Here is a 26,789-nt window from a genome sequence, read left to right as displayed (position 1 = left end):
TATTTAGCTGGAGGGATCATGTACTTTAGTTTTTTGCATCGTTCTCCTTAAACTTTCTGAGTTTCTTAGTTCATATGTGTTCATACAAATCATCTTCAAGTTATCTTCCAAAATTGCTTTTTATCCGAACACTATGTTAAGGTGTATGCAGTATGTCAGTCACCTCTGGTTGCTTTACCTTGGTTATTCAAAGGGGACTATTTAACCTCATTCAAACCTTTTCCATGACAATATTCCTCAAGGTAATGTCTTCATCGAAGGACATCAATAATGTCTTGAATATTACATGAGGCACCTGACACAGAGGAGCAGATTTCGAATCAACATTAGATGACCCAGAAAGTAAATGACAGTAAATGATTTGAATAATTGTATAGTCAGTGCTATTTAATATCAACTTTGTACAATAAGAACTGAAGTTGATGATGTTTTATTGAGTCTCCATTTGTCACAAGAACTGAATACTTGGTGAAGTAGTACTTCAATTATAATGAAAGGAACACTCTGAGGAGAGACACACACTTTGCTCCAAAGGTATTAAAACATTGAATTCCATTATTTTTGCTGTAAACTATAAAACATGAAGGTTTCACAAACGAGTTAATTGTGTACTTTTGTACTTAGTTAGCTCAAATCATTGTATGTTGCTATCGTCGTAAACGGAGGGCTCACTATTCCAATGTTTGCCAACCAGCGGTATGTGAAAACATTTAATCGATTTCCGTGATTAATAATGTGACACGGTCAAGCCAAAATCACAACAGTTAATTGACTCCAATTACCTTTTTTTTCTCCTTCTTGGTAAGCATGTGAAAGAGAAGGCACATGGAGGAGCCTCCTCCTTCATCCGTCCAATTTCCGAACCACTTTGTCTGTGTGTGCCCTGCCTCCTCATCCAAAAAGGGGAACAAAGGCCTTTCTGCTGTGATTTAAAAAAACAAATCTACTGATGCTGCCCTAAAGAAAGACAACTTGGGTCTGTTCTACATATAGCTCATCAGTGATGGGACACTAATTTACTACGAACAATTAAAACAGAAGCATATTTATGTATTTATGTTTGTAATTATGTATGTATGTTTGTATGTATTTATTTATTTAAACTTAACATGGTAAAAAAATTTGTGTACTAAATATTCTCCATTTTGTGATTTTAAAAATGTAATATATTCTTTAATGCTTTGTTCCAGATATTTTACATTTAAATGCCTGTTTAAAGGGGATTCAAAGAAGCTCCAGTTTTTTTTTGTTCAAGTAACTGTTATGAGTTACTATTATATAACAAAAGCTGGTGTATTTGTTTATTCTGATCAGTATATATATATATATATATATATATATATTTATTTATTTATTTATTTATTAATTTGAATATTTTTTTTATATAGCTATTATTGTAATTATTTTCAGGTAAAAATAATGCGTAAGAATTGAATGTTAAAAATTAAGGAAACAAAATAAAATGATTTTCATTTTAATAATCAGTTTTGTTAAGTTCTACTTTTGGAGAATCATCAACACGCATAAGTGCGGGTGTACTCGGGGTATGACAAAAAGGTTTGGGGGTACACAAGTCAAAATAGGTTGGGAACTACTGCATTATACTGTATGGAATGTGCTTAAAGTGGAAGTCAACCCCAAAAATTTTTTTACAATAATTATGTTCTATGTAGTCCCATTCGTCTAAACACATGTATTCTAATTGATATTGTGCGTGTGGAATATGACTTAAGCAGCAAAATCCATCTGTTTTTATCCATTTCAGGGGGCGGTCATTTTGCCACTTGCTGTCAACTGAAAGCAATATCACAGTTGCTCAAGGCTCAGATAAAGACCAATCACGGCTCACCTGTTTTCTGAAAATGATCAGATTGGGGGGAGGGGGGGGGGGGGGTCACATACCACATATTATTACAAATACTACTAAGAAACTACATGTACGAGTAACATGTTGAAGCAGATCAAGGAAAACAGCAGCAGTTATGTCTTGTCGTGAATTGTGAGAGCTGTAAAGAAGGCCCAGAAAAAAAGAGAGAGAAAAGTTCCCTCATCGGGTTACATGGATGAACAACCTCTATAAATGATGACACAAATGCTACTGCCGTGTTTACAGTATATGGGTCATTCCAGAATTGGAGGACATTTTCTGTCACCACCAAAAAATTGTGATAATAGGAATAACCCTCAAATTACATTATGCAGAAACATGCACTTGTTGTGTAAACTTGAACTATATCGACTATATAACTATAACGACTGTAACTGTATCTGTAGAAAAAGTGATTCCTAAATATGTTTTTACTATTTTATTTATTTTACCTCCCTTTTGATGAACTCAGATTTTTAGAGGGTCCACTAAATACCACTTTTAAGCAATCTGATTCATGCCCCTTCTTTGCAAACTTAAAAGTCTGCTCAAACCCAATAGTGATTTCTGATGATATTGACATTAAAAACACATACAGCACAGAAGAGGGAAAAGAGGAAACATTTACAATGTGGATAATATAGACATCAAAGGGCCTTAACTAAAGGACCTTACGGTGAACCCGGCTCAGGAGAAATGCTTTGAGATGATCTGAGAGTTAAGTATCTGTGGGCTTTGCACTGAAGAATTTTGACATCTTCATCGGGTTCAATTTTTCTTGATATCAAAGGCCTCGCTACTCCTTGGCAGGATAAAAAACATGTTTATTTCCCTCTTGGTTTTCTTTGTTCCAGTGAGTGAGTGAGAGGTGTACATAGTGCCGCGAGTCTGTACCTATGCAGGGGGAGATGTGTGTTGGGTTAATTTGAGAGAATGACAGAGCGGTTGTCAACTCTGACTGTTTCATCTGGTCTTTTAATTGAAAATGCAGTAGCTTGCTTCTGCTAAATCTTCAGGGCAAAGTAAATGAGTGACAGAAAAAAAAGAAATAGTGCCTACTCTGTTTGTTTGTCTTTGACTGGTTTTAATAACCCGTGATGTATCTACATTGCTTGTTTACCGACGATGGGTGTTAGACTGGAGTCATTTGTGTTGCTATGCTACTGCAATAGAGCAGAATCAGATTGAGGCGTTCCAGCCGAGAAAGTATGTAACGCAATGTTGCCCTCTAGTGGTCACTCTAATGATACACATCAAACAAAACGTTTACAAGGAGCACCCAAATCATAACAAATTATAAACAAATAAATATTTTTAATTTATTACACTATTTTAAAGACATGTGGCAAATATGAAAAATATCAGATTTAGTTTAGGAACTTCATCCAAGTTTACAGAACAATCACTGGACTGCAGGAGAATTAAAATCAAACGTGTGAATTTCATATTCAGATATATGGAAAGCCGTTTGAGCATTTATTCGATATCCTTGATATCCAACTAATTGTACACTGTGTCTTCACTAGCAAGACTATTCAGTACACTAGTAGAATGAATAGGCCGCACTAGTAGTGTTGGAGTGGTGCTATGGAAGCTTTTTACTGTCCCATAAAAACTCCTGCGCACACACACAATGGACCATTAGTGTATTAGCCACTTAAGTGTAAAACACACTTGACTTGAGTTTTTGTCTTCTTGTGTTTAGATGCCCAGTAAATTTGAAGGGAAAGGATCAGGAAGAGACTGAGCCCGCGTCACTATCAGCGTCCGTGGAGTCATATTCGTCAGCAGACTCAGTGAGCGCTGGGTAGGGCCTCGGCTGGTCCAGGTTGACATATGTGACATTCAGACTGATGTAGTGTTCTCCCTCCAGGCTTGAGAGGATGGTGGTGACGGCTGCCGCCAACGTAGCAAAGTTAGGCCTCAATTCTGGATCAGGGTCCCAGCACTCGAGCATAATGCTATACCTGAAATAACAAAAATCACTTTGAGTAAGGGAGGGCTGTGCAAAATTCAGAATTTCAGAATTCAATTCAATTTGATGAGTGGATTTGATCGACTCCACCCACAGGATGTTGAATTGAATTTAATGCAATTGAGAGAAACTCATTCTCATTACATATAAGTGAGAAATAGACAGTGTATTTCACTAGTGTGCTCCAAACACAATGTCAAAAATGTTTGGGCAGCCATTATAAAGACTTAGATAAAGCAAGGTATTATGGGAAATGAAGTGCTGTATTACAATATTATGAAACAATTTCAAAATGTTTTTATCATTTTAATGATGTTTTATCTGAGTAGGCTTTTAATATTAAGAAAAACAATTACTGCACTGTACAATTTACTAAAATTAAGTACTATGTACATAAAGTCCCTAAAATAATATTTGTGTGAAATTCATGTTGCTTATTGCAAAGCTTCATTGTTGAATAAACGTTATTTATTTATTTTAATGTTTTTTTTATTACTTCTTTACCTTGTAACTGAACTCTGGGGAGAAACGGGGCAGAGACAGTAAGACTTGTCTTCTTTCTGATCCTTTGTTTTATATTTTCTTTTCTTTCTTTTACAAATGAATTAAATAAATGATTTAAATGGGGAAAAAATGCATCATGAATTTCTTTGAATTTCATGGCATTTCAATTCTGCCTCCAGTTTGCCAACTCAATTCAAATTCAGTTGAATTGTAATGATTGTAGGGTTTTTCTCAATTCAATTCTGTCCTGTCCTGGGGTGAGCCACATATTTTGTCCCATTTCTTTGACAAATTAACTATAATGATCAAATTAGCAATGTAGCAATCAGCTGTGTGCTCATTTTAGCAGGCTCACTATGCAAGTCAATTTGGGAGCAAATTCAATGAGATCATCATGATTTCAGTATTCACACATTTCGGGAAAAAAATTCAGATGTAAAATGGGTGCTCAGTGAAGGTTGGGAAATACTGCCTGAAATAATGAAGAATGAATGTCTTATCTATTCTAATCTATCACATGCAAAGGGATTTGTCATTACAATATCTTCTAAAGAAAACATGTTTCATGGTAACATTTCTCCAGTGTGTCTGTTGTACATATTAACTACAAAACTCAAACACAGCATTGCTAAACATGCTGAATTACCAAGTGGTGGACAATTTACAGATTTCACACTACTGAGTCACCATATGTACATACTGCCAAGCGTCTACCTATTCTCCTCCATCTTGTGAGTACGCATAAAGAAGAACTACCGGTAGTATTACTGGATGAAATCAGTAGCCTGACTGAGACAGCGGCCATAGCAATGACTGACAATTCAACAAATCATTTTTTTATTGTACCACTTACAAAGGATGAGGGCAATACTGAGGCTGGGGAAGCCGCCTGCCCTTCAATAAGTAGTGCGTTATGTCATACGGGTCCACTTCAGGGTAAGGACTTGCACCTCTGGTCAGCATCTCCCACATCAGCACGCCAAAGGACCACTGCCCCCAAGACACCAAAAGTGACAAAATATCAATACATGCAACACCATGCATACTATTATGCACCCAGTAATTAATTGAAACTTGGCAATGGAAAGGAGGACAATGTTCGAAGGGTGTATGGTATTTAAATCACATATAGCATATATCTGGCAAAAGGGTCCTCGTGTAAAAAAAAATATATATATCAAAATTGAGATATTCACATATACTTAATTCCCTTTCAAATGATATATAGTACATGGACGTACCTCAAAAATTGACAAAGTTACAGCAATTTTAATGTTGGCAGGTTGAAATCCCGAGTTTTGAGAAAAAGGGGTTTAAAGTTTTGCTACTTGCATCTTTCAAATGTCCATGGCAACCAGTACCGTAGGAAAAATATATTGACCCCAAATTTTCATGAAGTGTTAAAATATCACTGGAAAGTCCATTCCAATAACAGGTAAGGACATCATCCGAGATTTGAACCCTTTCAACGTTTTGGAAGTTTGACTTCTCAACCAATGAAATCAGATCACATTCAGTTTACAATTCCTCTTCTGAGGCAACAGCCAAAGTTCGGCTATGGTATTGTTGCTCCATGTGGTATTTTCTTGCATAGGTCATATTGCAGCAGTGGGAAATTAGTTTTGATAATTTTGTGTGAATTAAAAGATTATTTGCCATTTGGTGTGGCCTGTGACAAGTAAGTTTATTGATAACATCATGGGTGTTATGTCTCAAATGCTTTTGGTAAAAAAAAAGAAAAGAAAATTGTTTTGCTTACCACGTCAGACTTAGAAGTGAATTTCTGTGTCTGTAAACTTTCAATGGCCATCCATTTGACAGGTAGTTTAGCCTTTCTGTGATCTTGAATACTGTAGTACTCCTTATCAAAAACATCTCTGGCCATGCCAAAGTCTGCCACCTTGACTGTATAAGACTCATCCAACCTAAGATAGAAAACCAAAATATTACGGTTGTGCTAAAAAGTTTACATACTTGTAAACTTATGTGCACAACTATATGTAGTGGGTATGATTTTTTTTTTTTTTGCAAGTCTCTTTAACCTACATGCAGTTGCGTGCTGCGAGATCTCTGTGCACAAACTTCTTCTGAGCCAAATACTCCATCCCCTTGGCAACCTGCAGTCCGAAGCCAATAAGATCTTTCACAGTGGGGTTCTAAACAGAACACATGGCAGTCACAATGAATGCAATCAGATAGGAGTGTTGCTTTGCGTTTGATTCAGATCAAGAATATCCACTGTTGGAAGTCACACCCTCTTCTCGCAGCGTATGAAGTGGCGCAGGTCTCCATGTTTCATATATGGCAGAACCACCAGAGGAAGACCTTCCTGTGGCAGGAGGATTCCCAGCAGAGACAGCACATTGGTGTGATGGAAACCCTTCATTATGATTCCTTCCTTCAAAAACTGCTCCACCTCCTCAACATCTGTTATTCCTAATCACACGCAATGATTGTTTTTAAAATGACCACTCAGTAAAACCCTTGAAATTGCTCATATCATAAACTAACACAAACACGACTCACTATTCAAAGACTTGACAGCACAGTGTATTTCTCTGTGGCTGTGGTCTGTGAAGTAGCCATGATAGACTGTTCCAAAATGACCTGCAGGAAAGACAGAAAATGGCACAGAATCATCTCCCCCAAATGTACTTGAGTTTTTTCTTACCCTTGCCAATGATCCGATGGTGTTGCACAAGGAGCATTTCAGCAGGAATAAGAACATCCTTAACCTCCTCCAATAACTCTGGCCTGAAACTGGAAATGGAAATTTTCTCTGCAGCCATTAGAGGAGTGAGAGTAATGTCGATACTGCCTGCAGCGTAGGATAGGCTGGGGAAGGCCACAGGCCCACCAACGGGACTTGGAGCATTCAACGATACTACAAAGAAAAACAGAGGAAAGGTTATGAAGAAACGTCATCTGTCACCAAGGTTATTAGTTCACGAAAACTAGTTTTTTTTTAAATTACAAATTTTTAAAATTTATAAAAATACAAACAAAAATTCTTTAAAAAAATGAATAAGCAACTGGAACTATATTTTATGTTTACAAACCTAACTAAAACAAATTAAAATTAGCGTGAAAATGTCCTTTAGTTTTCGTCTTTGCCAGTTAATATCATACATGAGCTTATTCATTTTGATATTACTGTTCGGCCGCACAGAAGAGGGAAGGTTGAACATTCTTTTGGGAATTGTAGTTTAATTTACTGTATTAAAAATATTTAAGAGTTTATTTTCTTGTATTTGACAAATACTTTAATAAAAAACAAAAACAAATACTAAAACTAAACTGAAATGAAACTAAAATGAATTAAACTACAATGAACAAACTTCCTCCCAAAATTAATTATAACAAACAAATTTTTGTGGGGTGAAGATTCAGAGAGACTACTAAGAAGAGCACAGAAAAAAGGTTATTAAGAAAAGTCATCTGTCACTAAGACTTCACGAAATCTAATAACCTCAGACTTTCAGATTTACTCTTTATTACAACATTGATTAAGCGACACAATTGTTTTAAAAATCCAATGATTTCCTCCACCCTGACCGCCTGGTGGAAGGCACTAGAAGTCACAAAATCCCAATGGGCTCTTTGCACAAATCCACTACTTCCTGAACTCGATACCACTCCTTCATTTCCTGTCTTTCATGATTGGACAAACTGATTAATCCAGGTGTGTCTGGCCATTGTCGTCATGGTTACTGAGGTCAGCCATACCTGGATTAATCAGTTTGTCCAATCATGAAAGACAGGAATTGAAGGAGTGGTACTGAGTTCAGGAATTTGTGGATTTATGCAAAGAGCCCATTGGAGCCCTGCGGGCTTTTTCCCATATGGCATAACCCTGACTTTCAATTTACCATCAATCGCTTTATTTAGGTGTGTGGGAGCAGAAGGGAAATACATATCTCCACCATCTTTTCTCAGATAATATGTTTATATCATATACAAACTTGCTTCAAAAATACAAAATAAAAAACAGATTTTATTTTTTTTTTACATTATCTGCGCATTAAAAATATGGTAAATAAACAAATTCCAACACTTCGGGGTACGTCCAACCGCCTGTTTTAGCTAAAGATATTACAAAGTTTTCTCCGACAACAACCAAAAACTTCTCAAAAATATATAAGTTACTTTCGTACACAGATAAAATGTATTTACCCATCTTGAATTGGGAGACAGACCTGTCTATAGCTCCGGAATCTGACTTTTGGATTCAAGTTTGTGAAAACTTATTTAAAATGATAAAACACACAAATTTACAACTTATCCAATATAAATTTTTTCATAGAACATATATTACTCAATACATGATGAAAAAAATGGGACTCTCAGACGCCGACATTGTCTCCAGTGTTTACAAAACACTACAGACACTTATTTGCATGCTTTATGGTTATGCACTCCGGTTATGTATTTCTGGACTAAAGTCTTAGAAAAACGATCCGCTATCTTGGGATGTAGGATACCTTTATCTCCAAGCTTGTGTTTGCTAGGTGACCTAACAACAACTGATTTACCACGTAAACAATCTCAATCTACACTCGTAGTCCTTGCTATCGCCAAAAGAACTATTCTTGTTAACTGGAAATGTAAACAAACTCTGAATATCGACTAATGGTCTAACCGCCTCATAAATCACATTTTAATGGAAAAAATCTCTGGGCTCCTGGGTTTGCTCTCCGGCCGGTGGCCCCCGCGGGGCCCGGGGGTTGTGCCCTGGCACTGCAGTGGCCTGGGGGGCTCTGGGGGGGTTGTACTTGCCCTGTCCTGGCCGGGGTCGATGGCTCGCTTCTTTGGTGGAGGTTTTTTATGCATGCCAGATCCACCACACCAGCATCTTCCGAAATTCAAACACAACCTGCTTCTTCCTCTGGTCGTTGAACCGGTGGAGGCAGATGTCTGTGGATCTCACTCTGCTTCATCTATCCTTCCTTCCTTTCTTTAGTCTTTCCTTTGTTCTCTTGAGGTCTCCCTAATTTGTTAGAATTTAGATGTTTCTGGGGTCAGTAAAAGATTCTGGTTTGTAACCCGGTGGGTAGTAGGTGGTGTCTGGTCGGTGCTGGATTTCACTTTCCTTTCTTTTCTTTGATCCTTCCTCGGGTCTTCTGACAACTTCACAACTCTAGCGGGATTCTGAAGTCTTCGGTTTAGGTAAAGGGTGTGGGATTTTTTTTATAGGTTTCAGGTGAATTAATGAGCACAAACTCACACACAAGAAGAAGAAAGGTTGAACATTATTTTACTTTAGTACACAATACTTCGTGACTTTTTATTTATTTATCTTGTACTCGACAAATACTCCATATATTTAAAAAAAGAAGTAATACTAAAACAATTTTTTTTAAACTTTTTTATTAAGCAATTTCGAAAAAAATTGACATAATGAATAAAAACTAACAAACTTCCTCTAATTAAAACTAACTGAATGTAAAAAAAAATGAAAGTGAAAATGAAATAAAAACGACCTATAATGAAAAATCCAAAACTATTACAACCCTTTTCTCACACAGCCAGACTGGCAACCAGTTCACTGTCAAGTTCAGTATAAGGAGTTTTTGAGTCAGAACGTCACCTCTCCTGTAGTCCCCAACCGGTGACAACTCGACACTATTTGTCCCAGAACGGCTAGCACTGTGGGTCAAACGGCTCTCCACCATGGAAGCTGAAAAACATTTCACATTGTTTTAATTATCAACCACTCGTGAAGTGCACGGACAAATATAGAGAATGAAACACCAAGGATGTTCTGGTTGAGAGACTTGCATACTTCAACAACACACGCTGGTCGCTGTTGTATAAACAGGTGTGATCAAGGTCCACGCAGCCTACCTTTCTTTTTCTTCCTCAAGTGCTTCATGACAGCGAAGGCCAGCACTGCCCCGGCCACCAGAGCTGTGAGGATCCCCAGCACTATCCCTACCATGTAGTGGTTGCTCACCCTTATTACTGTGCCCACATTGTGGACCTGCCCATTAATGGAGATCTGGAAAGCCATTATACAGTCTGTCATTCGTTTTGAAGAAAGTTTCATTGCAACATTTTCAAGAAGCAGATACATTTCTAAATCTATTTAGCAAAAATGGATGATTTTCCTTTCTTGTATATGTGCACATATATATGGATGTGTAAATCAGATTTCAATCCATGGGCAAGTTTAGGGCTCAAGAACCCACAAGAGCAGAAATCAGCATTTATTTTTTAATCTCAGAGCTACTTCTTGTGACTACATCAAAGGAACAAAAACAGTTTGATACACATTTCTGAAACCGGTACCTTTAATGATATGTTAATAATTATTACCGTAATGATATTCATAGAGATGAATACGGTGATTAACAGTGCTGAATTAACAGGGTAAATATCAACATGCAGCACTTTAGTTCTATAAATCTCAATGACTGTTTACATTTTGAAATGATCCCTTCTAACAACATTCCTAGGAAATGACAATGTTCCGTCACTGGTGAGTTATTTTCCGAACAGGCTACTTGTGTAACTTTTATGGCTATCTGCTGCCCACCGGCACCATGTTGGTGACCCATGCCAAACTGCCATGAAGGCTATAGGCAAAAGTCATGCACAATAATATTCTGTGTGTGACTATTATGAGTACATTTACAGTGAACGCTTGTTTTTCACCACCAGCCCTGGCCCTGATTGTAAAAATCTGTGAGTAATTGACACCTCCCTAAAAAGGTTTACATGTATATTTATACTGTAAGAGCCTACATTACATGCAGCAAGATGGCGGTAAAGATTCGTCCTGATTTGTGTTTTCGTCTCGATCGTCTGACTGTCTAAACTAAGCAGTGCTTATTACTAATCTGATCTGCACCTTGGTGACAGTCATCATTTTTGATCCAATGTCATTTTTGTTTCGATAAAGTACAGTAAATGTGATGATATTTTCACCATCCAAAGTAAATGAAAGGCTCTGTGAATGAGAAACAGGGATGCAGCTGCATGGCTCTGTCTAAACAGCTCACTAATTAACATGTTTTGTTTTGGTTGTTCATTCCACAAGTCTAATCGTATTTTTGCAGCTTGGGGCTCTTTTTTGAAATTGTTCACTGACTTCCTGAAGACTCACGGTAGCGGCTGTAATAATCCAATGTTATGTTTATTCTTTCTGAAAATGTTATCTTTATGGTTTATGCAGACATTTTGGAATCTAAGATTTAACGATTGAGTTAGTTCAGTGTTTGAATTCAGTGTTTATTAAATAATTAGGTTTAGTTCATAATAGGGTCTTTGTAGTGACTTTTGGAAACAGAACACAGCCCGCCATAGTAGAAAGTGTCCGCCAGACTGACCTTCACAGGCAGTCCCTCATTTGGGATGGTTATGTTTTTGGGTATCCTGCAGGTGATCTCATTATCCAGGACTTTCGCATCACAATCAACACCCGCTACTGTCATAATGATGGTCATACAGGAGCTAACCAGATTTAGCTTCTGATGCTATGGACAATGAGGAAAATCATAACATTATAACGGGAAGTCCGACTATTGACTATTTATCAACAGACAGCGATTCATCTTTACATGCAGTGACACTTCATCAAACCCCGGGTACAAATGCAGCTCATGTCCCTCTGTTTCAAAGGGTATCGGCTCGCCATAAGGATGGTAGGAAAACTCTTGGTTCCAAAGTCCCATTGCTCCGTCCATGTCGAAGGAAAGCTCTCCTTCCTCTGTCTCATCCCTTGGAAATACAGGAGTGACACATTCCATCCTAGAGGATAAGGCCTTGCCAATGCATTCCTAGTAAGAAATAATAGACATTAGAGTAGATATTTGAAAAGCGTACGCATAATCTTATACATAAGAACATTTGGGGTTGAATGCACTGTGCAACATGATCCAAAATTACAAAAATAAAAACAGCTTTTATTCAAGGAAGTTTAATTCAGGAGTCATTCGTCATTTGTGATACCCTTGTCACAGGCTTCAGGTGGCTCTCATTGGGTTTGAAGTGGATGATGGTACGGTAAACAGAATCCAGGTTCTCTCCTTCAATCAAAATATTGGATCCCCTAGAGACACATTTAAGAAATTGTTATATTCCAATAGCAGGTATTCTACTGCGCCATACGCAGTCTTACACTTCAGTATGGACAGTTACTTGTTTGCTGTTTAATAGGCCAACCTGTCAAAGCTACAATCAGGCAGGACGGCTGTAATCTTGGGGTTTTCTTTGTAGTAAAAAACCTTTGTAGTGATGACACGAGACTTGTCAATGAAAACACTGAGAGGTACGTCCCTCACCTCTGAGATGGGCTGGGACAGACAGATGATGGAGGACATATTGCCTTTAGGCATTGTGACTCTGCAAATAGGTATACAGATGACAGTTGACACTTAAATAGGGAAGGAATACATCAGTACATAAAAATGTCAATAACACCTAAATTAACTGATTTAATTCATTTCAACTTTACTCCACTTCTGGATAGCGTCTATAGTGACTGGGAGTGCTGGAATAATCTTCCTATTTCTCTAATAGGACGAATAGCCACCATTAAAATGAAAGTTTTACCCAAAATAAACAATTTTTTCTCAATGATTCCATTTAAACCTACGGCTAACTGGTTCCAGTTGTTGGACTCGACCGTTACAAAATTTTACTGGAATAAAAAAAAGAAGAAGCAAAGATTAGTCTATCTACTCTTCAGAAAAGTAAATCCAAAGGAGGTCTAGAGGCACCAAATGTTATGCACTACTATATAGCTAAACAGCTATAATATATCATTCTATGGGCACAACCCAACAGAGATACTAACTGTTGGCTGGAACTAGAACAGAAGGATTGTAATAACCTCAGACTTATAGATTTACTCTTTATTACAACATCAATTAAGCGACATCATTGTTTTAAAAACCCAATGATTTCCGCCACCCTGACTGCCTGGTGGAAGGCACTATAAATTACAAAAGCCCAAGTGGAGCCCTGTGGGCTTTCTCCCCTATGGCATAACCCCGACTTTCAAATTAACAACCAATGGTTTTATTTAGGTGTGTGGGAGCAGAAAGGAATTACACATCTCCACCATCTCTTCTCAGATAATATGTTCATATCATATACATCCTTGCTCCAAAAATACAAGATAAAAAAACGGAATTATTTTACATTATCTGCAAGTTAAAAGTATGATAAAGAAACAAATTCCAACACTTCGGGGTACGCCTGTTTTAGCTAAAGATATTATCAAGCTTTCTCCGACAACAAAAAACCTTACTTTCATATACTGATAAAATATCTTTACCTATCTCGAAATGGGAGACAGATTTGTCTATAGCTCCGGAATCTGACTTTTGGATTCAAGTTTGTGAAAACTTATTTAAATTGACAAAACACACAAATTTACAACTTATCCAATGTAAAATTATTCATAGAACATACATTACTCAATATATGATGAAGAAAATGGGACTCTCAGACTCCGACATTTGTCTCCAGTGTTTACAAAACACTACAGACACTTATTTGCATGCTTTATGGGTTATGCACTCCGGTTATGTATTTCTGGACTAAAGTCTTAGAAAAACTTTCTGCTATCTTGGACTGTAGGATACCTTTATCTCCAAACTTGTGTTTGCTAGGTGACCTAACAACAACTGACTTACCACATAAACAATTTCAATCTACACTTGAAGCCCTTACTATCGCAAAAAAATATATATCTTGTTAACTGGAAGAATAAACAAACTCTGAATATCGACCAATGGTCTAACCTCCTCATAAATCACATTTTAATGGAAAAAATATCTGCCTCAAATAAAAAACAAATATCAAAATTTATAGAAACATGGTCTACGTGTATAGAATATTTTAACCTAAATCTGGTTAATAAATTCTGCCTGTTAGCGAGAGCCACCACATCGCGATAACTTACATTGCTGTTTCTGTATTTGGCAATTTGTAACTCATGGTTATGTTTTTATAGTCAGGAACCCAGTTGCTGCCAGCAGGATCGAGCAGACTACATCAAACGACACCTTAATCACCAACTCCTCAAGATTCCCCTCAATGGGCACCAAGGGTTAATATTCGGATTCACTGCATGCCAGTGGGTTAATTCTTTTTTTTTTCTAAGAGCTCAGTATTGTTCATTCGGTAATTGTACCGATTTGACATGTCATCATCATTGCTCTCCTTCTTCTTTTTTTTTCTCTTCTTTTTTCTTTTTTTTTAATTATTTTGTATGTGGGTGAGAATATGTATGTGTGTGTGTGCGTGTGTGTGAGTGTGTGTGTATTCATTAGTTCACCAAAAACCTATTAAAAATATCCCATACCGTTCACCTAAACCGAACACCGCCGTCAGGAGACCCGAGGAAGGACCAAAGAAAAGAAAGGAAAGTGAAATCCAGCACCGACCAGACACCACCCACCGGGCCACCAACCAGAGTCCTTCACCAACCCCAGAAACATCTAAATTCCAACAAATTAGGGAGACCTCAAGAGACCAAAGGAGAGACTTGAGGAAAGGAAGGAGTGAGATCCACAGACACCAGCCTCCACCGATTCAATGACCTGAGGGAGAAGCAGATTGTGTCTGAGTTTCAATAGATGCTGGTGTGGTGGATCTGGCATGAATGAAAATCTCCACCATAGAGGGGGGCCGTCGACCCCAGCCAGGAAAGAGCAAGCGCAACACCTCAGTGCCCCCCAGGCCGCGGCAGCGCCAAAGGACGACCCCCGGGCCCCCGCCGGGGCCACCGGCCAGAGAGCAAACCCAGGAGCAGGAGCGCCCCCCGCCCCAACACGGCCCGCGCCCCCAACCCAACGCAGCAGGGCACTGCAGGCCCGCCAGGCACCCCACCGGTCCACAGACCCGCCCACGCCCAGAGCAGGGGGGGACAGCACCTATAGAATTAACCCACTGGCATGCAGTGAATCCGAATATTGTGGGTTAATTCTATAGGTGTTGTCCCCCCCCTGGCTCCCAATTTTAATGCACCACACACACACACTTGTATATACACTGGGTGGGGTCACATTCAAGGTGTAGGGTAGACTTCGCCAGTCGGCGAGCTGGCGAACTCAGTAACAGGGTTAGCTTTCACTAAGAACGATGGAGCGACAACCAGGGCCTTTCCCCGCTGGGCCTGGGGTTCGGGGCTCTGTCCTGGTGGGGGTCGACGGCTCCCCTCTTTGGTGGAGATTTTCATGCACGGCACCACACCAACATCTATCGAAACTCAGACACAATCTGATTCTTCCTCTGGTCGTTGAATCGGTGGAGGCTGGTGTCTGTGGATCTCACTCTGCTTCGTCTGTTCTTCCTTCCTTTCCTCAGTCTCTCCTTTGGTCTCTTGAGGTCTCCCTGATTTGGTGGAATTTAGATGTTTCTGGGGTTGGTGAAGGACTCTGGTTGGGGGCCCGGTGGGTGGTGGGTGGTGGGTGGTGTCTGGTCGGTGATGGATTTCACTTTCCTTTCTTTGGTCCTTCCTCGGGTCTCCTGATGGCCTCACGACTCTGAATGGATTCTGAAGTGTTCGGTTTAGATGAACGGTATGGGATTTTTTAATACGTTTTAGGTGAATACATACACGCTCACACGCACATACACACCCACATACAAAATAAAAATGTATAAAAATATATATATAAATAATAAATAATAAAAAATAAATAAAAAAAGAGAGCAATGATGATGACATGTCAAATCGGTAAAATTACCAAATGAACTGAGCTCTCTGGAAAAAAAAAATAATAAAAAAAAATAAAAAAAAATAATAAAAAAAAATAAAAATAAATTCAATAACACTTCAGACCTTTTTATAGGACAGGGCACATCATTGAGCGTGACTCTCTTCGTCCTTCCGGCATCCAAGTGAGCTCCAGTAACTGTGATCAATGTGCCCCCGATGAGAGGCCCATAGTTGGGCTGGATCTCTGTGATGTTGGGTATCTGAATACAACTTGATCAGCTAAGACAGAAAATATCTAAAGACGCTATGATAGCTCAAACATAATAGTCAAAGTTACCAGAAAAGTAAAGCCAGGCATTTCTGCCTTTCCGTCAATAGTATAGCGTCCCTCCACCTTCATGCCTCCCTCGCCCTCATGCACTTCCACTGTCACGTTGACTGGTTTGGACAGGTCAGTGGTCCCGGTGCGAATCTTACACACCAGGCTAAAAAACCAGTACACAAAAATATTTGGGTCAGTATGGAGGTCTGTGGAATATCTGAGAGGATTAAAATGTTTCAAGGGGTGCACTTAATCTTCTAGTATACACATACTCAACAAAAAATATAAACGCAACACTTTTGTTTAAGGGCTATATAAATACACTTGACTTGATTTGACTAGAAATGCTGATATTGTGTATGTGATCAAATTTTTAGATCTTTGAGTCCATCCAATAAAAAAGGGGAGCAAAAACAGAAGTGCTGCATTTATATTTGTGTTGAGTACATATATTAAAAAAAAGATATGACTTTGTAATGGTTTTATGTTAAACTATCAATCAAAAATAATTCTGATGATTATTTTTCCAAAAATTGCCCAGACCGAGTGTAGACTACAAAGGAAGTTGACACTTAGAGCATGCAAATTCTGAGGGTCATTCGTCACTATGTAAGATACCAATATGAATAAATACTTCCAATACAACAGATGCACTGTTCAGCAAATTGAAGCTCACATAGTTCACTCACTGTGTGTTGTTACTCTTGACAGGAAGCACAATGCATGATGTCTGTCCCAGTCTAACCTGGTGGGTTCTGGAGGTAATTGCGGGTCTTAGGGGTGACTGGAACTCCCATCCACACACTGTTAACTCTGTCTGACCATCGGGGGGAGCGGTTCGTGGAAAGAACTGCGTCAATAAAGCAGAATTTAGCACTATTTGGAAATGCAACCTCTATTGGGTATGAAATGATTAATATTTTATATACTTAGAATATTGAATTCAGAAATCGAGAACAAGGCTAACCCCGGTGATCCGTGGTGGGCAGGAATCATTCCTCCACTGACTTGAGCACTCACTCCCCCATGAACATTCCCCTGAGCACCAGCCACAACCCATGAACTTTGGGGCTGTCAGGCACATGGCACAAGTGAGGAAATGTTGACATCCCGGTCCTCTCTGGGGAACCTGAATCATCTGGAATACAGGTGAACAATTCAAAGTAAATCAGAGAAGAAAGAGTCTGACCTGTTCTTTCAATTCTGTTATCATAGTTAGGGATGTTATTTTCACTTATACCTTGTCTCCTACCACAAAGAGGAGATACTCTGATGAGTAGACTGCAGCAATGGATGAGATCCTTTGGTTCTCCACCAAAGAGTAATTAGCAAAGATAATCGGGCTGGATCTTGTCAGCACCAGCTGCAAGCGCAAAAGCAATTTAAGATAAGAACGACACGTGTTATTGTTGATGCAATTGCCACAGCAGCATGCTAAAAAGAAAATGTGGCATACCTGCAACAGCCGACCCGTGGAGGTGCCAATATGGGCAACAGTCTTGTTGTCGATTGTGGTCACCAACAGAGAGGTGAGGAGGACGTTTGTCATATGCCGGTTGAAGAGGTCCACTCTGTAGTGAGGCTGGGAAACCATGGTTGGATGGTCTCGGCATGTGGCGTTGTTCTCCATGCTCTAGTCAAAAGGCCACAGGCAGCAGACGCAGATGACACACACGCAGAACGGGACAATTATACTCGGAAGTCGACTTGTGACTGTTGTGATGATACTTTGTGTAATTTCTTTATTGTTGTAATCCCTTCATATTAAATATGTTGAGCAAAAAAAGAAAGTGGTCGGGTGAATATGTGCAATAGGAAGTCACATGTATAAAGGAATGTATGGTGTTCCACAGGGTTCAACTCTGGGGCCTCTTTTGTTTTCATGGTATCTGCTGCCCCTGGGTTCCATTTGAAGAAAGAGCGGTGGTTTTTAAAGTGCTCTATAGAGTTGAATTCAGTGTCCTAACTGCATAATTTGCATAAGTTGAGCAATTCTAGTCCAGTAAAACTAGCTATCTTTTTTTCTTTCTTTTCTTTTTTTATGGAAAATAAATCTTTTTTTAAATTATTATCAAAGAAGGGTTTGGTGAAGGCACATAGGAAACTGGTGGGGTTCAGTACCACCAACAAGGTTACAACCACAGGTCTAGGAAAATATTCAGACACTATAGATTTACTTTCTTTTCATCAGTCATCTGAGCTTGAACGGAACACTTGATACGTGGCTGTTGTGTCCCACAGGTTATTGATCTGGGAAATAAATTATTAAATGTTTCTACGTTCCTCCTTCAATGTGCTCACGTACCTTAGGGGAAGCTACATACATTAATCATAAAACTGTATATACTGTATACACCATAAACTATTACAAAACACTGTAAGACTGTTTTAAACTCATCTTACAAAGTTATACTTATATTAATAATTGAAAAAATACAGGTTATAGATTAATTGATTATGGAAAAAGAAAAGAGTGTGACTACGCATTTACCTGCACATGGGGAGGACACTCTTCTAATCCTAAATTCTAGCCGTAACTTCCACTAACATACAAAAATGTTACACTCTAAAAACAGTTGGGCAAAAAAAACAAAAAACAATGTATGTCAAAAATGGACAGACCCACTTATGTACAAAAAAAAAACAAAAAAAAAAAACTAAATACATAAAATTGGTTCAAATTGACCCAGCAGCCGATTAGTCAATTTTTTAGTTATTTTTGACGCAACTGCTTTATAGGGTCACTCAGTCGACTCAAGATGTATCACTTCACCAAACTTCCTTGAGATCAATTACTGCTTTCCTATTAGACATCTTAACACATTTTAGAAAGTGCAAAAAAAAGCCTTGAAAATAATCATTTTTTTCAGTGAGAATAAGCTACGGGGGGGGGGGGGATTTGTGAAGTTGTGCGAAGACGCCCAAAGTCCAATCGCGTTGACGAAGGAATAAGTCACATTTAATCACAAGAAGGTAAGACTCGTGAAAAAATGGAAGATTTATTATTGCAAGATTAATGATGCTGCAACAGTAATAGGAATATTACCTTGTAGCTATAGAAACAGAGCAGCTTGTCTTACTGTTTGGACGAAGTAGATACTGGTCTAAAGGCTGACGTGACATCACTTTTTAAGTCAGTAAACGATAGGTAGAAAAAAAGGTTTCATTTTCACGATGTATAAACTTCACCTATTTTGCCGGGTGCTAAGCATGTTTTCATGACACAGAGTAAACCTGAAAGTGAACTGGGGGTGAATCACGTGGTTTTCTCAAGCAGGTATGATAGCAAAAACATTTAATATTTGTGTGGCAAGTGTGGCGCAATTGGCAGCTCTGATGTTTGGATTGACTCAGAAATGGAAAAAAAAACAAGATTTCAGTGTGTTACGCAGTGCTGGCAGGTTACCACGCGTGAACTCAAGACAAGTCTAGTGTGAGGTGCGTCATAAATCTGCGTGAAAGTGGGTTGGACTGGATGTTGGCACTTTTGCAGACGCCTAAGGGCTGACATGCTTTTTTTTAAGGGGTACCGAACGCTACAGCTGTCAAAATTAATCGACAAGTAATCGATTGTCAAATTAACTCATTTGCTCCCAAAAAACTATAAATGTTCTATTTTAAATGTTTTAAGTGTCCCAAAGATTTATTTATACGTTTTTATGTATTTTTTTTATGCTAGAACACACAGAAGGCTTTGATGCAGCCTCAGAACTGCAGAGAACGGGTGAAGCAATGGTAGTTATTACAAAAACGGCCAGCAGGTGGCAGCAGAGTATAAGAGATCAACCAGGGCCATGTTGCAAACAAGCCGATTTCCCCACAGTTCTAAACAGATTTTTGAATAATGATGAAACTTAGCTATATCGTAATGCTAATTGCTGCAAAACAATAACAGATAGAAAAAAAAAATTCCTGCTGAAAGAAGGGACTCTAATCTTTTGGTAGGTTTCATGTTTTTATAGCAATAGAATACAATCAAATCCAGTAAAACAGCTGGGAGAGAAGGGGGTTGCTTCATTGAAAATGGCTGGGAGTGAATGAGTTAATCGACAACTATTTTAATAATCGAGTAACAGTTTTGAACCATTTCTTATTTAAAATTGTCCAAATGCTCTGATTCCAGCAGCTCAACAGTAATTATTCACTGATTTCTGTAGTCCTTCATGAAAGAAGATCATCTGTGTTTAATCAAAATAAGACATTTGCAAACATCTGTTTTTACTTTGGAAAACAATGAATGAGCCAGTAACATAGTACAACCCCTTTTTTTATCACTATATGAATGTGAGATATGAAATTTCAATGTCTGTCCCATTGAACATGAATGGGGAAAAGTTGATATTTAACGTTAAATTGTAATGTAAGTAATCAGATGATATATAACCCGGGAGGCGTGAATTTTTAAAGCAAGTTGAAATTTTAATCGGAAGTATTATGTGATTATAAAAATCACAATAATTTCTGCTTCAGCATTCCCACAGAAATGCATACTTGTATGAGCAATGATGGTAAATGGCAAAAAGTGTTTCACTTCTAGAAGCGCAGACAGATTTTTCTGCGAAAACACTGATTCATTGACTACAGCCTTCTCATTAGTCATATTTGGTGCACTTGTACTCATTCTGCCAATCCCCACTAACTTAAGCAGACCTATGAGCAACTTGTTACGATTACATTGCACAACTACACATATTTCCCATGATAATGATACTGAAGACAGTAAAATAAAAAAGTTAACAAAAGAATCTTGAATTAAAATGAAATGATGTCATGGATGTCCGTAACCAAACAAATCTAAATCATGATATTGCATTTGGGAGATTCTATGGTTTGTTGTGGCTCTCCCCTTTTGGCGTGATTTTTCTTGAAGAAACCAAACTTAGCCTCCCCATTCAGTACAACTCTGCACATTTCTGTCAACAACTGCTCAATTGGATCATAATGTCCCTTTATAAAGTGAAAGACAAAAGAAAACCCATCTGCATTATATGCAGCCCGAGATGCAAGTCACTGTAATGGCAGTTGACTCACCTCATGAGGACAGCTTTCGCAAGGCTGCAAGTGGCAAAGTCCCCTGGAGAGTTGCTCGGGTCCAGATTCACAGCAATCATCCACTCCGACTGCGATGGCTTCATTGACATTGTCCATGGGGAAGGCGCACAGGGCTGAATCGTGCTCTGTACCGCCATTGTCATCCGTGACGGCGAAGACCCCGTAGAGGATGTCGTCCTCCTCCTCCGCCCCCAACTCTTCCGCCAGCTCCCTGCCGGCTTTGCCGAAATGTGCTGCCTGAACGACATTGTACACCACATCCTTGTAGGGCTTATTGACCACGTTCCTCCTCCGCCGCTTAGGTTCAAAACGGCACTCCAGGATGACCTCGCGGTATCGTTTCATCTCCCATTCGTTCCGCGGAAGACGGCCCAGTCGTGTTTGAAAGGGAGATGATTCCTGGTCTGGGCTCTCTCTTTGAACTGAGAGGAAGTACACAAACTCCTGAGTGAAAAAGCTGTAGACATATTCAATGTGGTAAGTCCGCCTCAGTCCGGGAAGGACGGTCAGGCCACGAACGTCGCTGTAGAAGCCATCTTCTGTTGCCAGTGGTCGACGCACGGAAATAGACTTCCTGCCGTAGCGCTGAGTCACACCTTCGTTAACAGTCGCTGCAACAAAGAAGTAGACCGTGTGGCCCAACTCCACCATCGTGACTTTGGTGCCAAGAGGGCTGGCGACGCAGTCAGGACAGTAGGCGGCAGAGTTTGAATCAGCTCGAAACAAACACTTAGAGGTGGAAGGCGGCTCTCCGTTGACGTTGAGTTGGTGGAAATAGCAAACACCGTACTGGGAACTTCCACAGGAATACAAATACATAAAGAGGGTGTCCAACAACAACACCTGATTGTTGGTGTCCTCCAGGAAGTTGGGGTCTCTGTCAATTTGACACAGATCACAAACCTGACATTCCGGACTTCCCACCGGCCCAGTGCGAAGCGCCCATGTCTTCTCCAAGCTTCTGTTGACAGCTTCGATGACATTTTGAGAGGCTACGTACACCTCCTGGTACAAGGAGTTGTTGACAATGTTCTGGATTGGGCCACAGGCTTGGAAAAAGGGCATGGTGTAAACCACAGAGAAGTTGACTGGGTTCGGGGCCAATGAGGGACAGCTGGCCAAGGCAAAGGCCAGCAGAGTCTGAAGACAGACACACGTCCCCCACTGGGGCGTCCAGCTTGCCATCCCCACCTGGGATGCAGAGGGGCAAACAGCACTCAGGGTTACCTCCAGGTACGGCGTCCGGACAAAAGCATCTTTAACACCAGCGCAGGATATCTAAAAGGAAAAGTCGAGATTGAGTACATAAACAATCACATCATCATTGTTTAACCATATAAAGCCTGAACCATGAAATATATGAGAGAAAATGTGGATTCTTTGTAAATAGAGTAGTCCTTTTGAACAAACAAACAAGAATCAACTTCCACATATGACTTCTGATTTGTGTCATATTTGATACATCTGGTTACAGTGCTTTAAATTCGTACATTTATAACTGTCAAAAACATTATAATAAACAGACATATCAAACATATGAGTATTTCCAAAAATCAGAAAGAACATTTCCCACTTTTAATAAGTATAGGTGTCTCTCCTTTCTCAATTGGGGCGATCTTGCAAGGTCGCTGGAAAAGCCATCAACTGGGTGATACTGCCCTCTAATGGATTATCCGTGAAATGCATGTCAGATCATATTCAGCAGGGGGGGAAAATACTATACTCGTGAAATAGAGGGATCAAAATGTCTTGTATTTAATGGGATATGTTTGGCATTATACACTCTAAAAACAGTTGGGTCAAAAGTAAGCCAATTATGGATCAAAAATGGACCGATCCACTTTACGGGGCAATTCGATCCAACCAATTTTTTGACCCAAGTAAAGGATTGTTTTACACTAAAAGACCCAATTTCTTGACTCAAAGTTGGGTCAAATTGACCCAAGTAGAGGATTGGTCCGTTTTTGACCCATAGTTGGGTTCTTTTTGACCCAACTGTTTTTAGAGTGTAGGGTTACATCAGAATATGATTTTAGCATTTTAGCATTAGACACATTTGATTTGATTAGCTATGTTGAAGGTTTTAGGTTATTTCAGCCTTGAGTGCCCAATATGTATTTGTTTTTTCATCTGTCCTTAATGCATAAACCACGCACAAAATCGACTTTATATGATCAGAAGCCAAGGGTGACTCCATCACAATGAACAACGCTTATCTATTTTCTCTACCATTTATCCTGTTCAGTGCCGCGAGGCATAAACATGACAAGACAATTCTACATGACATTTTCAGGAAGTCACACTAAAAAATAACTTCATTCACAGTTTACTACAATCAGCAATGTGTACGAGCATGGCTCTGTTTTTATTGTGTAAATACAGTATTATGTTGTAGTGAATCAGACCAGCTGTGGTCTGTCATAAAATAGAAATGAGTTATGATTAAACTATTGATAGCATTATGTATAGCGTAATGCTATCAATAGAGTAGATTTCTGGTTTCACAGAATATAATTCACTTATTTCCCAACACAATGCAGCATTTGGAAGCACTCCATCCTGTGCAGACATTACTTAGTCGATCATTAACTCAGTACATCACACTAAAACTGTACTCACAAACCCTGGCCCCTCTAGTTGACATTCATGTCACAACCGTTACGTGCCTGGCGAGGGAAATGATGTCCACGGACGGATGGTCTGAGGAGAGCCACGAGCAAATTGCCTGTCTGTTCATGTCTGAGCATTTCATGTACTTTCAGCAAGCAAGCAAAGTAGCCAAAATGTACTTTTATCGAGACATATTTCACATTCACTTTTTGAAAAGGCACCGAGTTATTATTCAGTCTGGGATAGTGATTTATGTGAATAATTTATGGATGCCACATGTTTTGTTACATTTTAACAGGTCAGACTAAAGAGACGTTGAAGGTAAGTGTCTGAAAGTCAAGGGTTGGTAGGGAACACTTTAATGCCACTGATTTATTTCAGAATATGTTTGCTATCAATGTAACAAATGACTATAACTAGATTTTCATTTAGTATTATACAGAATCTTTTTTACATTATTATATACAGATCAGTTTAAAGCTTTGACTGGAGGCTTAATAATTGTATTCCCCGTTTGAGAAGGTGTGGTATTGGAAACCATCAGCGTTAGTCTACACATCACATATGATTTGGAAAATGGCAGTTGCACAATGAAACACTTCCATCAACGTGTTACAATGTGTTAGGTTCCTTGCTTGACTGCTGATTAGACAAAAGAGGATCACCATTCTTCATCAGTCAATAGCAAGGCATCTACTGGGATTTGAAGAGGCGAGCTGATCTGCAACAAGTTATTACGTTAAGTGGGAGGGCATGGAAAGAAAAGGATGCAGAGTTGGGAATCAATGACTTTTGGGGGGCTGCTGTTTCTGATTACTGAATTATTTATTTTCCTGTATCCTTCAAAGCAAACCTGCACAGAAACTTTATGCAAATTATAAGGGTCCATGACTGTTAGAGGCCTTAGAAAATAATACATTCATCTTGTGAAATTCATGTGGTGGAGCCCAAATTATTGGTAAGTTGGTAGCAGCATCCTGCATCATCAATTATCAACGTTCATTATTGCACAGAAATTGCACTTGTTCAGTAATCACCTCTGCTGTATGTTTTTATTGCTGTTATTTCTTAATTAGATTTTGTCTCATGCGTCTCGTGAACACAAAATTAATCATTAGAATAGTAGTGCATTACATTCGCCAAACCTAAGTTTCAAACCTTGTTTATGTGAAATACACCTCTAAAATGGGATTTCAAAATTTAATTCAGTACACAGTTTTACGTCAAAAAGTGCCCTGATCATGGTGATGCAGTTTAGCTGATTTGGATAGTTGTTTTTGTTCGTGTTGGGACGTCCTACCTGTACAGGTCGTCAGCGCCATCGCAGGCTGGTTCTTGTTTAACCGTTCTGCCGCGGTGATCAGTTCTCTGGTCTCAGACTTCACGTAAAGTGAGAGTGGCGAATAGGCTCGCGCCCGGAGGAGTGGGTCATAGTTTGGGTTTCACTGTTCGCGGCTGGTTTCGTGCTGTTTGCTCCTCCCCACACCTCACTTGACAGATGCCCGCTGCGCCGGTGGCGGCCACATGGGGGCCCAAATGAGATTTACTGGTTCATTGCAAAAACCTGTCTAATTAATTTACACAGGTGGCATAAGTACTCGCACGGTGTATTTATTAAAGATAGCCTACGTTTGTATTGATGAATCAATACGTTTATAAAAGTAGAATGTATTGTGATTCCATCAACTTAAGTGAAAAAAATACAAAAATACTTCATTTTGATAGTCCTTTTCCTCCTTACAAGGCCCTCAAAGCGCTTTACATTCGACTACTCATTCACATAGCGATGACAAAGCATCAGTATCTTGCTCAAGGGTACTTCGATTTGATCACAATGGCATGGGATCGAAACCAGAACCTCTGGGTTGGGAGACAACCACTCTATCACTGAACCACTCCGTCCCCGTTTCAGGACTTGGAACACGTTTCCTCCTTTGTTACGTCAGAAAAGTGCCTTATAATATATTCTATACGCGCCCCCAATAACACAGCATTATGATTAAATGTGTTTGTGATATATGAATCAAGCAGCTAAATATTAGGGCTGGGTTTTAAAATAATCGAATCTAATATATGTATTGATTCATAAAGCGATGAATCGATTATTTTAATATCTATATTTTCCCATTATTTAACAAAATAGAATTTTAAAGGCCAAATTTTTTGTATCTTACTGTTTTCTTGAAATGTATTGTTAATGTGAATTTAAAAGTATTTTCTTACATTTATGAAAGACCTGACTTATTGCCCTTTATGACAATTCAGAATCTTGTTACTTCATATTTACACAGTCCTATTAAATCCTCCCGTTATTCTCCATCTCAGGTGGCGGCCATTTTTCCACTTGCCGTCGACTGAAAATGACATCACAGTGCCAAAGAGCTCAGCCAGGTAACAATGGGTACAAACATATTGGAAAGCCCCCTGGTAAATACAATCACTTAGAAACTGCATTTTATATATGTTTGGGTTGTCTCTGTGTGACATTAAAATTGGTTTGATGAAATTAATCTTTTGCAAGTAATAAATATGCACACAAAAAACACAGAAATCTGGAAGGGTGCAAATACTTTTTCACGGCACTGTAACGGCTCTCATCAGATTGTGCTAGGACGGGCTTGCTAAGTGTTCCTTTCCTTTAGAGTGAACTTGTTTAGGAAACAAAAGCATGTTTTAATGCAGGTCTGCACAACTCAAAGATGATGGTACCCAGGAAAAAAATAATTTTATTTACAAAAAGAGACATGAAGGTAACCGAGAGTTTCTGTGTTAAAAAGAGAGAAAGAGA

The 26,789-nt window shown here is 39.0% G+C and overlaps 1 protein-coding gene across 1 annotated transcript; it reads right to left on the bottom strand.

The window, feature by feature from the left end:
* Window positions 1-3,010: 3,010 nt before the first annotated feature.
* On the bottom strand, window positions 3,011-25,425 carry mst1rb (macrophage stimulating 1 receptor b). Its single transcript, XM_086086852.1, has 21 exons — window positions 25,302-25,425; window positions 21,371-22,669; window positions 17,796-17,972; window positions 17,580-17,702; window positions 17,307-17,477; window positions 17,029-17,189; window positions 16,355-16,502; window positions 16,141-16,277; window positions 12,510-12,689; window positions 12,297-12,396; window positions 11,906-12,124; window positions 11,675-11,821; window positions 10,191-10,344; window positions 9,934-10,023; window positions 7,018-7,230; window positions 6,873-6,953; window positions 6,601-6,782; window positions 6,393-6,502; window positions 6,106-6,271; window positions 5,200-5,336; window positions 3,011-3,834 (listed from the first exon to the last, which is right to left on the bottom strand). The coding sequence occupies exons 2-21, from the start codon at window positions 22,574-22,576 to the stop codon at window positions 3,600-3,602; spliced, it is 4,137 nt and encodes a 1,378-aa protein (XP_085942978.1). The 5' UTR covers window positions 22,577-22,669; window positions 25,302-25,425; the 3' UTR covers window positions 3,011-3,599.
* Window positions 25,426-26,789: the final 1,364 nt, after the last annotated feature.

This window comes from Leptonotus elevatus, chromosome 10 (assembly GCF_054856555.1).
Source record: "Leptonotus elevatus isolate MCC_2025b chromosome 10, RoL_Lele_1.0, whole genome shotgun sequence".
Lineage (NCBI taxonomy): Eukaryota > Metazoa > Chordata > Actinopteri > Syngnathiformes > Syngnathidae > Leptonotus > Leptonotus elevatus.
The sequence above is the reverse complement of the archived record's forward strand: the minus strand, read 5'-3'. Positions and strand labels throughout refer to the sequence as shown.

Bases quoted from the DNA above. Each gene is read 5' to 3' on its own strand.
- mst1rb (XM_086086852.1), bottom strand. From the start codon at position 22,576: ATGGCAAGCTGGACGCCCCAGTGGGGGACGTGTGTCTGTCTTCAGACT. The intron at 12,125-12,296 runs GTATCACAAATG...ATTTCTTACTAG, and splicing joins ACCTGAAGCCTGTGACAAGG to GAATGCATTGGCAAGGCCTT. The intron at 6,272-6,392 runs GTAGGTTAAAGA...TTTCTATCTTAG, and splicing joins CTCGCAGCACGCAACTGCAT to GTTGGATGAGTCTTATACAG.